The sequence below is a fragment of the Fistularia commersonii genome, chromosome 26 (genome assembly GCF_037954325.1).
Source record: "Fistularia commersonii isolate RoL2024-O1a breed Wild chromosome 26, RoL_Fcom_v1.0, whole genome shotgun sequence".
Classification (NCBI taxonomy): Eukaryota; Metazoa; Chordata; class Actinopteri; order Syngnathiformes; family Fistulariidae; genus Fistularia; species Fistularia commersonii.
The window spans coordinates 1,389,892-1,403,016 of record NC_141309.1 but is presented as its reverse complement, the minus strand read 5'-3'; the positions used below and the strand labels follow the sequence as shown (position 1 = coordinate 1,403,016).

Sequence of the window (13,125 nt, the reverse complement as noted above, 5' to 3'; positions counted from 1 at the left end):
GTCAACATAGACGGAGCGATAATAGAAATGACAAGATTGAAATGAATCAACAAAAACAGGCAGGACGCGAGTCGGTTGAAAGCAATCGGGTTAAAAAAAGCGTGTCGTCCAGCCTGGAGGTTCAGTTCTGGTCAGAAGAAGCGTCGGCCGTCAGGGAAGGAAGGCAGCTTCAGGAGGTGAACAGGTGACGTCCAGCTTCAAACCGCTTTCCTGCAGAGCGCGGCCTGCTCGCACCTCCTAGTGGTGGAAACCGTCTCCAAATTCCATTATTTTCTTCTGACCCTCTCCATGTGCTACACACACACACACACACACACACACACACACACATGGAGAAGGTTCACAGGAACGCAAAAGCTCTTTCCAGCCGCTCACACTTCACTGCTGGAGGAACGATCTAGATCTTTCTTTGGACGTGAGGAGCACTTCATCTTCTGCAGTGAAGTAACTGCCTTCCAGGAGCTTTGATTCTCCTCCTTCCATCTGAAGAATGCTGGTTTTGAAACTGCATATCTTTAAGACGGTAATCTCCTTCTCCATCACCGCCCTTCACCTCGCCGTGCTCGGGAAACACTTTTCCCCGACAAACATCGAATCTCGCCTTCCCGGCATTCCTCCAAAAGCCGTGCAAATCCCTTTTTCATCGAGAAACGGAGATGTCTATCTAGTGTTTCCTTATTTTTCTGCAGGAAGGCACAAGGCTTGTTGACTTCCTCTCCCCTCCCTTCCTTCCTTCTCTCCGAAGGTACTCATCTGAAAAATGAGAACAAAGTGATTGTTCCTGTTCTCTTTCTTAAGTCACTTCAAATGCTCTCCGCGGATGGGCAGCTCATTGTCAGGAAGGTCGCGGTGCGAGCAGGAGGGGAGAGAAGCTGCAGCAGCATCACAAAATAAAAACACTCAACTGGTAAGTCTCACACACACACACAGCTGCAGGCTCGTGCCTCACACACACACACACACACGCCGCCGAGGTGAGGAGAGGCAGTCTGTTTTGATAGTTTTTGGAATGCGTGGAAAAGCGGCGGCTGGTTTGTCGGCGGTGCACCTTGCACGAAAATCTCAGGAGGTGAGGAAGGTGGCGGCGAAGACGCGTGCGCTAGCTTGAAATAATCACACTCTGCATTTTTAAAAGATGCACAAAAGTATTCAAGTGAGGTGGAGATATCCCGTCCACGTCGTCATCCTCGGGGGAGGAGGTTAACTGACAGCTACACGGCTGGGATAGAATTCAGTATTTTGGTCGTTTGTTGCGGCTTTTCAATTTAAAACGCTGCGTCTTCCTGGATTTGTCTCGAAGAAAAATCGTTTTTTTTTTTGGTGTCGGTTTGAAAGAGAAGTCATGGGGACGCTCTCTGCATCTCTGCACAGCAACCAGAAGAACTTCCCGTGGTTCTACATCTCGCTTTATCGCCGAGGGCTGATCTATAAACAGGACCGGGCCTATTTTAAATATCATGCAGAACATAGATAGTTCCCCACCGGCCGCCGCTGTCTTCTCATTCACGTTCTTCATGAGCGCTGCAAGCAGAGAGGAGGCCGGCGGTCGGACGGATGTGTTGGAAATTTGAAATTGATTCCGCCATCTTGCGTGTACGGGTTTATACCGATAAAGACGGAGAAGGGCGAACCTTTCGGTGACGGAAACAGAAAAGGTGAGCCGGGTAGAGAAAGAGAGACGGAGAAGTGAAAAGGATGTGGGTGGAAAGGACGAGCCTGAGCAGACGACTTCCTAATTTCAAGAAGGGACGTGTCGAGGGGGAAGAAGACGCAGGTTTCAGGTTCAGATCCGATCCAGCTAACGGTTAGCACACCTCACGTTCGCCGTGTCTCCTCAGAGAGGAAGATGGAGGCGGACTCTGCGAATCCCTCGCCGCCGCCGTCGTCGTCGAGGAGTCCCGATCTCAGAGAGGAGCTTCCTCCGCCGCCTCGCCGCAGCTTCTATCTGACTCCGCCTCCGCTCCTCATCAAACCCCCGAAGTTCTCCCCTTCCGGGTCTCCGAGCGGCGAACCCTACGCCGCGCTGGGGCCGCCCGACTTCTTCCCCGCGCTCGGCGCCGCTTACATCCAAAAGGAGGGATCCCAGAAACGCAAAACCGCTCCTTTCAAAGCGGACGCCGGCGGGGACGAGAGTCCCGACGGAGTTGCCGAGGAGCGAGAGGACGGCGGGAGGACGGCGGATTCCTCACGCTTTCCGCTCTTCTTCCCGTCTCGCCCGGTTCCCCCGAAGCCCGTCCCCGGTATGATCGAGCTCAACAGGCTTCAGCTGCACCACCGGTCCCTGATGAGCCTCCCGGTGCAGGTGAAACAGGAGCCCCTCAGCCCGACCCCCGTCTGGCCACGCTCGCCTCTCCTCCTCCACCCTCCCTATTTCCCACCGCTCCACCACAGCCTCCTGCCGTACCCCTTCTTCATGCCGGGGCCCGTGATGCACCTCTCCCCCGGCCCCTTCTATCCAAGAGAGGAGCTCGGACGGCGCGCCTCGGCTAACGCGCCTCCCCGCGGCGGGGCGAGCGGCGCCGAGAAGCTCGGTCTGAGCGTCCACGTGGACGAGAGCTACTACGTGGACGTCGGCGGCGACCAGAAACGCTGGAAGTGTCGCATGTGCGAGAAGTCCTACACCTCCAAGTACAACCTGGTCACGCATATCTTGGGGCACAACGGCATCAAGCCGCACGGATGCCACCTGTGCGGGAAGCTGTTCAAGCAGCTGAGCCACCTGCACACACACCTGCTCACACACCAGGGGATGCGTCCGCACAAGTGCCAGGTGTGTCACAAGGCCTTCACCCAAACCAGCCACCTGAAGAGACACATGATGCAGCACAGCGACGTGAAGCCGTACAGGTAGATGTTTGGCGATGCCTTTCTTTGTTTTTGGGACCGCGCTTTATTTCCCGTATTAACCGCCTTGGTCCTCCAGCTGCAGCGTTTGCGGCCGGGGGTTCGCCTACCCCAGCGAGCTGCGCGCCCACGAACTCAAGCACGAGAAAGGCCAGGAGAACGTCTGCGTGGAGTGCGGCTTGGATTTCCCCACGCTGGCCCAGCTCAAGAGGCACCTGACGGCCCACCGCGGCCCCACGCTGTACAGGTGAGCGCGCAGAAGGTCCAAGATGTCATTCAGGAGAGCTCGTCCAAAGCCGATGGAAGGGCGACCGCTAACTCCGTCCATGCGGGCGCCGTCCTTGAGAAAGTAGTCACATTCACACCGACCGACACGCGTGTACGTCCCTGAACTCGGGACAATGGCGGTCAACCAGACAAAAGGAGGCTTTTTAGAAAGCGGAAGCGACGTTCTCCGAAGGTGAAACCGAAAGACATACCGGTAAAACAAGAGGACGTGCAGAAAGTGGACGATAACAAATAAAGGGCACGAGTGATTTTGGGTTCAGCGACGGCGTACGAACTGTACCCTATTCTTCTGGTCACCGGGAAGTGGTTACGGCGCAGCACTCGACACATTGGAAATCCATTGTTTTCTTTTGATTGACGCAGTTACGCGAGCGGCGCAAAAGGGTGGGCGCGAGGCTGCGCCTCTCGCAAGGCGCTCAGTTAAACAAACAAACAACCCTCTCTTTGTTTTTCCCGCCATACCTGATGCGCCCGCAGGTGCTCGGAGTGCCAGAAGACCTTCCAGTACCCGAGTCAGCTCCAGAATCACATGATGAAGCACAAGGACATCAGGCCGTACATCTGCAGCGAGTGCGGCATGGAGTTCATCCAGTCGCACCACCTGAAGCAGCACACGCTCACGCATAAAGTAGGTCTGACTTTTTTGGGGGGCGTCCGGCATCTTTCCCGTCACGTCCCGACGATTCCACGTTTTGGTTATTCAGTAAACCCTTGTTTATCGCGGAGGTTACGTTCCAAAAAGAACCCGTGATAGGGAAAGTCCGTGAAGTAGAAACCTTTATTTTGTTTTTTTACGATTATTATACAATGAAATACTCTATTATACATTGAAAAGAAAGAACAAACCATTTTACAGGCTCAATCATTTGTTTCACAAATAAAAGTACTGTACTTTAGAAACGCTTTTTCTTAACAAATAACTTCTGTACTGTACTGTCAAATAATAATTTTAATCATCAATGTGAACAGAAGGCTTCAAATGGCGGAGATTAGCTCCGCCCACCGCGACCCAAGTAATTGGATTAAACGGCAGAAAATTAAAAATGATTATGAAAAAAAGTGTGGACAGTTGCAACCCTTTTTGCATCCTTATTAAACCTTATCGCTGCTGTCGTCCTTATGTTTGTTTCTTCCTTCTTTATGGAACGAACGGAAGATTCATTCATTCCGTAATGCCGACCTACAGCCGCATAGCTTTTAGCTTCCCTTAGCATGTCCAGAAGTTTAACTTTATCTGCGATAGATAGCATCTTCCGCTGCCTTTTGAGCCCTGCAAGGTGCTTTTGTCGCTCCAGACCGTTTTGTCAACATTATGGGTTTTAGAGAAACTCGAAATCGCGGGAGAATTTGCATGTACGTCGTGTAAATTTGTCAAGCTGTTTTACGTACGTGTACATATTAAACTGCAACGTTATTGACGCACCGGTAGAGAAGAAGCGGAGTGACTTTTTAGCCAATCAGAATGCAGAACACAATGCACCATGCAAATCCGTGAGGTAGCGAAACCGTGAAAAGTAAACCGCGTTATAGCGAGGGATCACTGTAGAGGGTTATTCAAAGAGACGGTAATGGTGGATTTCATTGACGTTTAATTCAGTTAAAGACACGTCTGGAGACGGAAGTTGAGCGGAAGGCTTCCTCTTTCTCACGCTTCACGTTTGGTCCTCACACAGGGGGTGAAGGAGCACAAGTGTCGCATCTGCGGCCGTGAATTCACGCTGTTGGCCAACATGAAGCGCCACGTCCTCATCCACACCAACATACGGGCCTACCAGTGCCACAAGTGTTTCAAGAGCTTTGTCCAAAAGCAGACTCTCAAGGCTCACATGATTGTCCACTCCGACATCAAGCCTTATAAATGCAAGGTTGGTTCGGAAGTTTGTGAAACGTGCTTTTTTTTCGAACCCGTGGGCAGCTGCCTTGGCCGGTTTTCTAAGTGGCTACTTCCTGGCCGCCGATGAGACTTTCTGTCATGACAGCTCCGCTCGGCCGGAAAGGAAAAAAAAAAGGTTGAGACAAAACAGATCTTCGGCCAAGAATAGGCACCCCGCAGCAGAGAGGGGCGAGTAATCCTCGATGAAACAGCCGCTGTGGTTACGAGTTGCAAAGAGCCGCGAGGTGAGGGGTGCATCTCCAGAGCGAGACACTGCAGACGGCTGCAGACGGCTGCTTCGGCCGGGTCGCAAAAATCCGTTTATCAGACAAAACTTTCTTCTTGCGTCGCCACTTTCTCGAAAAGCCTTGACGTCGGGAAGCCGATAAGCGGCGTGTTTTGAAGGGGAAAAGGAAACACTTTGGCATGGCGCAGGACATGTATGACTTTTTGCGTCTCTGTAAAAGCGTCGCCATCTGCAAGACGTGTTTCCTTTCCCTAAAAGTGAGAGCCGCCGCTCTGCCGAGGCGGGCGTCCGCGAAAGTGTAACTCCGCCCGACTTGCCCGGACAATCGCGCGGACACGTCCAATATCGTGAGACTACCAGATAAGGCTCGGTCCATATCAGTCACGGCCAAAGAAGCTGGAGTTATTGCTGCTGCAAAGGGCTTTCTCTGAAATACATGTTTGGGTAAAAAAGCCCCGAACCGCCTGCGAAAAGCGCACAATATTTAAGCGCTGCTGCTATTAAAGGACTTCCTCGCCGCTCTGCGGTGTCTGTTTTGACCTTGACGGTTGGAGGGGCTGAGACGATGACCAGATAGAAAAGAGGGTTTTGGCAGCCGGTGCCTCCTTGTTCGTAGGAAGGATATCGCCGCACAATCTGCCTCTCTAACAATGGCCTCCAGCCTCCCCGGAGAACAAGGCCCGCAAATAGATTTCATCTCGCTTTCTCTGCTGCTGGAGGGAGCTTCCTGTTTTCTCACGGTCCTCTTGGACAGTTTAGAGTCCCTCTCTCCTCCTGAAGGAAAGGACCACCCTAATAAAAAAGAATGGAGAGGAAGGACAGCGGAGGAGTTGCCCTTCCCTGTTCTGTTGCTTCCTCTCTCCCTCCGTCCCTCTGTTTTTCTTGTGTATGTGCTGATGAGAGAGAGAGAAAGGAAGGGGGGACGGGGAGGAAAGGAGGAAAACAAGGACAGCGGGGTGTATCTGGATTCCTCCGCATTCATTCATGATTACGTGTCGCACTACAACTGGATTCTATCATAATTAGTCATCTGGCAGAAAGGGAGAAATAATACGAGCTGGATGTTTCTGTTTCCTCGAATAGAATTTACTACGGCCGCTCCGCCGCGGCCACGACGCAGGCCGGTGTTTTAGTTTTAACGTTTCGTTTTCACCCGGCTTTTTGGCCCCCGCTGAAGGGGATGCACCCCGAGACCCTTCTGAAGGCCAAGACCAGAACCTGCAAGAAGCGGGAGAAGCCCTCGCTTTCCACAATCGATTGGCTTTTATGCAGTCGTGACTTGTATGCTCGTAGCCCGCAGGAGGCAAAAGCTGTCCTGCTTTTTCTGGGGCCTCCAATGTGAAAGCAAAAGGGAGCGGTACTTTCTGAATCCCTGGTATAGCGGAAGAGTCCTTATCAAGGACTAGCCATGACCTGGACGATTGAGAACCCCCATAGAGATCTTTTAAATTCTGCATCGCATGTCTTGCCTGTCCCATCCCGCTCTCTGTGTTTGCCTCTCAGCTTTGCGGCAAAGAGTTCAACAGGATGCACAACCTGATGGGCCACATGCACCTCCATTCGGACAGCAAGCCGTTCAAGTGCCTGTACTGCCCGAGCAAGTTCACGCTGAAGGGCAACCTCACCAGGCACATGAAGGTCAAACACGGGGTGATGGACAGAGGACTTGACGAACGGCGTAAGGACGCATCGCACACCGGAGGCTGCGCTCGTGGGTGCGAAACCCTCAATTCAATGTTGTATTTTTGATTTCAGTGTTCAGGCAAAGGGGGAGATTCTGCCTGTCCAGTCCGATGCGTCTGCTGACCCACTTCAGCCAAAAGGAGCCGTTTGATCTCTCCCAGAAGCCGCCGGGGCTCCCCAGCCTTCATCTACCTCAGTCCGACGGCGAGAGCATACCCGGGAGCTCGTGCCAGGAAGAGGACGAGGAGAGCTTGTACAGAAGGAGCCAGTTCAGCCCCGAGGTGGACCAACACGAGCCGGCCGGCGAGGGCCACTACATCCCGGATCTGGTGCAGAGGGGGCAGGGGTCCCCGACCGAGCCGAGGCGAGGTGAAGAGGAGGAAGAGGAGGAGAAAGAGATGTACAGAGATGACCGGATTTGCAAGAGGGAGTCAGCCGGACCCGCGAGTGAGCCGGAAGAGTCGCCAGACCTGGACGACGACTCCGACTTGGAGCGAGGCGACCGCCGGGAGCCCGATCTGGACTCAGAGAAGCAGCAGAAAACCTTTCTAAGTGGACTTTTGGAGCCTGGGGTAAAGATAGCGGAGGGGAGCCACGGTAGGCTACATACGGGTGCAGGAATGAAAGTTATGTGTCCCAAGGAGGAGGAGGAATGGAAGACACAACAAAAGGAATGAAAAAAAATAAAGGTGCAGGTTTTGGAGAATGTGGAGGTGGGGGGCCGGGGGTGGGGGGTGGACAGGAAAGAGGATATGAAGGAGACACTCCCTCAAGGAGAGAGGAGAACGTTTCATTGTCATGAGGTGATGAGGAGGAGGGTGTTTGGGAAGTGCAACTTCTAGAGCACCAGTAAAATCTGCCTATCATATTTACCATTGAATTAAAAGCTGTGAAAAAGAATCGGCGAGAGTATACGCTGGGGTGGACGTCTCACACACACACACACACACACACACACACACACACACACACACACACATGGCTGGGAACTACTCAGTGAGCTCTTGTAAATAAGATGCCAAATCTATATTTGATATCTTAGGACACAGAATGGCGCCCGTAGTGAGACTTGAAATTCTTCACATTGGGGTTTTAAATTATATTCAAATGAGGAATTGTGAACTTTAAAACAGTTTGTTTTTGTTTGTTTTTTTTTGGAGGGGGGGGGGGGGGGGGGGCGTGTCAAGACAACTCTGATTTTATTTATATGCCGCCAAATCACAACCCAGCGGTCTGATGACCCTTCTGGTCCGGACCGCCACCCTTTTAGATGATCTGGATCGGCGCATCCCGCCTCGATGCGGGCGTTCTTCTGCCTCCACCGAGCCAGAAGGACGGAGAAGGAGACGGGAGGGTCGGGAAGGACGTGCACAAATGATGCTAATAATAACAGTAGCGCTAACAGTTATACAATAGCTGAAATGATACAATAATAGCTTTAATATCCATGAGGGAAATAACAACGGCGTGCGCTCTGCGTTTGCTTTTTCTCTTTCCCAAAAGAAAAAAAAAAAGCTGGACTCGTCGGATAAATCCGCCGCTGTGACGAACTGTGATTTTTGCATTGCTTTGTCTTCCGTCGGTCAGATATGTTTCTGCTCAGTGTAACTGCATACGGAAATAAAAGCTGAATTGCATGAACCTGCGCGGATCCGACCTGGAGTTTGTCAGCGAGGTCCCGACGGACGGCGGTGACTTTCCGTGAGCTCGTCTTTCTCCGCCGGCTGCTCTTTCAAAGCAGAGGAAAAGGAAAACACCTCTGTCCTTCTCTCTTTCAGGCCGCGATCAAACGGCGGCGGCTGACGCAGCGGGAGGTCCAGACAAAAGCCTCTCATTGTTTTTGTTCTTTGCAGAGACTCTCTTTGTGGCACTTTCAGCACAATTAGTCACTATTCTGAAATCGAGATCGCGTTATTAACGTTTGGCATCAGTGGCGTGTGATTCAACCGTCTGATCCATCGAGAGACGGCATTTAACACACACACATGACACACACACACTCTGGCGTGGTTCTTCCATGAGGTGAGTCCCTTGTTAGCGAGAAGCTTATCCAGATAGTAGCTTTCACAAAGTGGAGATTCATTCATTCATTCATCCATCCATTATGAAGGTTCACCCTGGATGAATCCATGACGGGACGACATGGAACGTGGAGACTTGCAACCGTTCACTCCTTCATTCACACATTTTGCCGTTCGGCGCCGTGAGCGGAGGCGGCCTGCAGCGGAACTTTGTCTATTTAAGTTTGCGTCTTCTTAATTTTTTTTTTTTAAGTATTTTTACTAGTAAATCATTTTAATTGTAAAGTATTTTTCTACACCTGTTCCACTTTGCTTGTTATTTATTCCCCTATATTGCTAAATATGAGAGACTTTTTTTTTTTGTTCAAGATTCTACTTTTTCGAGAGTTTATTTATTTTCTTTATTTTTTTACGTATATTTTCAGCTTGTCTTGTCCTTGTGTGTGTTGCCGCTGCTGCAAAGCATTTTCCCAAGCATGGGATCATGAAAGTACATCTCATCTCATCATCTGGACAATTCCACAGGTCCGGTGAAGCTTCTGCATGTGTTTGGACTGTGGGAGGAACCTGGAGAACCCGGAGGAACCTGGAGGAACCCCCACGTGGAGAACGTGGACACAGATTTTGACCATTGTTTAGCATTTGTTTTCTCGGGTTCGGAGATTAGAACAGAAATAGTTCGACTCTGAATGCCTTCATGTCATTTAATTCTGTGTGTGTGTGTGTGTGTGTGTGTGTGTGTGTGTCTGATAAAATGCAGAAGAGCAGCTTCTCTTTTTGTAACAGCGGCGACCACCGTGCGCTAAAAGGGCGAAACTGCAAACAGTTTGGGGAAGTTCTCACATCCTCCTCTCCTTTCCTTATCCTTACCTGTGTGTTTCAATCCTCGCTTCGGAGAGGAAGCGCGGTGCGGATGCACTTCGTGTATCACTGCTATCTTTGTTAGCGCCATGTTGAGAAGTAGAACCGCTCCCAGCCGTCGCAGAAGGTGCCTCTTCCACTCCCGGGGTCGTTTAAAAGAACTGAAACCTCAGAGATCATGAGAGAGTCAAACACACAAAGGAGAACAGGTATTTCCCATCAGAAGAAAAATGCTTTTCGGACGGAAAAACGAACCTGTACTTTTATAAAACAAAAGCCGACGGTGCGGATTATAACCAATGAATGCACTTGTATGTTAGTTTCAACCTCGATCTGCAACATTATGATGCTAATAATCTGCAATACACATAAAATCACCTGAAAACTGCAACAAGTATTTTAATCCAGGTAGCTTTGGATCTCTACATGGCTCCGTGGTGATGAGGACGTTGCAGCTGGTCCTGCCACGGCACTAAATAACAGTTTTCAGATATATATGGCAGGATACGTATGGACACTTTAGTAGACACACTGGATGTGAAAGCTAAGTGGCAACTGGAATCTAATGCCGTGATTGCTGATGGAGAATGGGAGAGTTCTTGGTTGCCATGGCAAAAATGTTTAAGCAGCCCAACATGAAGGGAGTTCAGCTGGAAGTTTAGAATAAGGTATTTTAAAACTCCCTTGATAATAGCGTCTTATGATAATAACTGTTCTCCCCTGTGTTGGAGAGGCTGCGGCGTAACGGGGGACTTTTCCCACATTTTTTGGGACTGCCCTAAACTGATGAAATTCTGGGAAGAGGTAAAAAAAAAAACAAATAAGTGAGATTTTAAAATTAAATAGACCAATTGATCCACAGCAATTTATTATGGGTACAGCATCAACAAGCGATTTAAGGAAAAACCAGGTGTTTACGCTTAGAGTTCTTCTATTAATTGCACATAAAATGATCCCAGTAAACTGGCTCAAACCCCACAAACCTACTGGACCAGTGGCGTCAGAGGCTTAAGGACCCATTAAAAAAGATTTGGAGAGTTGAAGATATTATCTCTATTTGACTGAGTTAGATGTTTTTTTTTGGTTTTTTTTGGTGTTTATTTTTTTATTTTTTTTTATTTTTTTATTTTTCGCGTGCTAGAGAGGAAATAAGTGACCTATAAAGAATATAGTATAATGTGCATCTTGTTATGAGGTTTTGTAAGAATGTGTGTGACTCTGTTAAGGAACCTGTTCTAATAAATGTTCAAAACAAAAAAAAAAAAACAGTTTTGCAGACATTAAAATAAATGCAAAATATATGGGGGAGAAAGAAAAAAGAATAGCGGTGTGATTCCGACACCGAGCATCCTGGGGTTTTGCATCATTCTGACCGTCTGCTAATGTTTGCAGGTGAGCTAATATGTCCATTTCGGCAAAAGACGCCGCCTGAACGTTACCTTCAGAGGGCCTTTTTGCCACGTTTATCTGCTTTTTTCGAAATGACGCCGCATTTCTCCCTCATTTCTCCCATGTTTGCAGACACAACAACGCCGGGGAGCAGAAAAGGACGATGCACGACAGAATAAATGATTTGACATTTCCTGTCATGACTGCATTCGGTTGAATTGTAAAATAAATATATCTTTAAACGAGGAAGACGGCACTATCGCGTCCAACAATATTTACATTGCACGCTTTATACTGTGGATTCCTGGAAATATTAACAGTTTATGTGGAAATGTTTATTTCCTTTGACTTCTCTCCAGTGCAGGTAAGAGCTTCCTGTTTTGCTGGTCAGAGAGCAAACCAGAGGGTGCTAAAATTCTTCCATGTTTTGTTTAACAAAAGTGTCCCACCCCAGATTCAACCTGTCACCTCCTTTGACCCAGAGCCAAAGAGCTGTGCTGTGATTGCAGCACAGGGCCGTCCTCCGCTGCAGTGACGGAGAACAAAAACACCGGCTGGTTTGAAGGACAACACTGCCCCGCTATGCACCAGATAAACAGATTTGTGTTCAAAAAAAAAAAAAACCCAAACAAATTTGGATTTCTAAACAACATAATCAAATATCTATCATTTGATTTATGGTCACATTATTATTTGGAGTTTTTTTCTGCAGTTTTTATGACCACACAGATTTAATGTCCAGACAGAAAGCAGTCTTCCTCAGAACTTCTCTGGGCTTTTAGTGCAGCAAAAAGCCTGAGGGCTTCTGTTCCTGTGCAGCTTGGCAGCACCGTACCTGCTGAAACAGCGCCACCTTCCGTCTCACATCCAATACTGCTCTCTTTTATTTTCAATAAAAATAAAAATAAAAATAAAAATAAAAATAAAAATAAAAATAAAAATAAAAATTAAAATTAAAATTAAAATAAAATAAAATGTAAAACAGAAATAATAATAATAATCAAATAGAAAAGAAAGTATATATTTCTTATATCAATAGTTCTAAGATTTATTTTATTTTCTATTTAAGAACTGACTTAGTTCATATTCAGCCTTACTAAATGTTAAATACAGTCTGATTTCGTTTTATTTTGTCCTTCGTTTTTCTGTTATTGTTTGTTTGTGGCAATTTAGAAAAGGTCGGTGCAGGAATGACATGCTGACAAAGCATTAAATGGTTAAAAGGTTAGTTCAAATAGGATTGAAACATGCTCTACTGTTGTGTAATGTCAACCACAGTCAAAACACTGCCCAAAAAATGTTTTTGGCAAATGTTGCAAAAAATCATTATTTCATTGTCATATGCAGGATAGGAAATGAGTTTCCTAGTTCCTAGTATCAAATCTTCATTTGAAGTAAATTCCAGATTGTGTAACGATATAACATTGCAGAGTCCTAACATAAAACATAGCAGCACAATAAAGGAAATGTCAACCCTATAGAAATATAAAGAATGTCAATGGGACTTAGAAGTTTCACAAATATTGTGCCAGAGTTGGTAATGGTTATGCAAATTAAAGAGTGAGCAGATGGAAAAGGTTAACATTGTGTTCTGTCTGTTTGACTAGTTTTACAACCGTGCAGTGTCAGCGATGAGTGTGCAAACTGGAATAAGTGCAAATTTAAATGTAAAAAGTCAAATACAGAAACGAGTGAGCAACTTAAGAAAAAGTACAGAATTGACGCAATAACATGAATGGACTACCCTGAAAAAATGTAAGCAGTGACGTATGTTTTTATCTTTTCATATTACAGAGTTATAATTATTTTGAAATAACTTTGCACACCTGTGTCATAGATACAATTTATATTTGCAGCTGTCTGTTCTAAGCAGATGGTATGAACCAGCAGCACCATCGCTCCCCCCTGCCTCCGCAAGG

General features: G+C 47.9%; 1 protein-coding gene across 1 annotated transcript; it reads left to right on the top strand.

Annotated features, from left to right (window-relative positions):
• The first annotated feature begins 417 nt into the window (after positions 1 to 417).
• On the top strand, positions 418 to 8,566 carry znf366 (zinc finger protein 366). Its single transcript, XM_086174312.1, has 8 exons — positions 418 to 523; positions 799 to 907; positions 1,839 to 2,847; positions 2,924 to 3,091; positions 3,610 to 3,760; positions 4,806 to 4,997; positions 6,756 to 6,930; positions 7,008 to 8,566. The coding sequence occupies exons 3-8, from the start codon at positions 1,847 to 1,849 to the stop codon at positions 7,610 to 7,612; spliced, it is 2,292 nt and encodes a 763-aa protein (XP_086030438.1). The 5' UTR covers positions 418 to 523; positions 799 to 907; positions 1,839 to 1,846; the 3' UTR covers positions 7,613 to 8,566.
• The last annotated feature ends 4,559 nt before the right edge of the window (positions 8,567 to 13,125 follow it).

Bases quoted from the DNA above. Each gene is read 5' to 3' on its own strand.
- znf366 (XM_086174312.1), top strand. From the start codon at position 1,847: ATGGAGGCGGACTCTGCGAATCCCTCGCCGCCGCCGTCGTCGTCGAGG. The intron at 3,092-3,609 runs GTGAGCGCGCAG...ATGCGCCCGCAG, and splicing joins CGCGGCCCCACGCTGTACAG to GTGCTCGGAGTGCCAGAAGA. The intron at 3,761-4,805 runs GTAGGTCTGACT...GTCCTCACACAG, and splicing joins AGCACACGCTCACGCATAAA to GGGGTGAAGGAGCACAAGTG.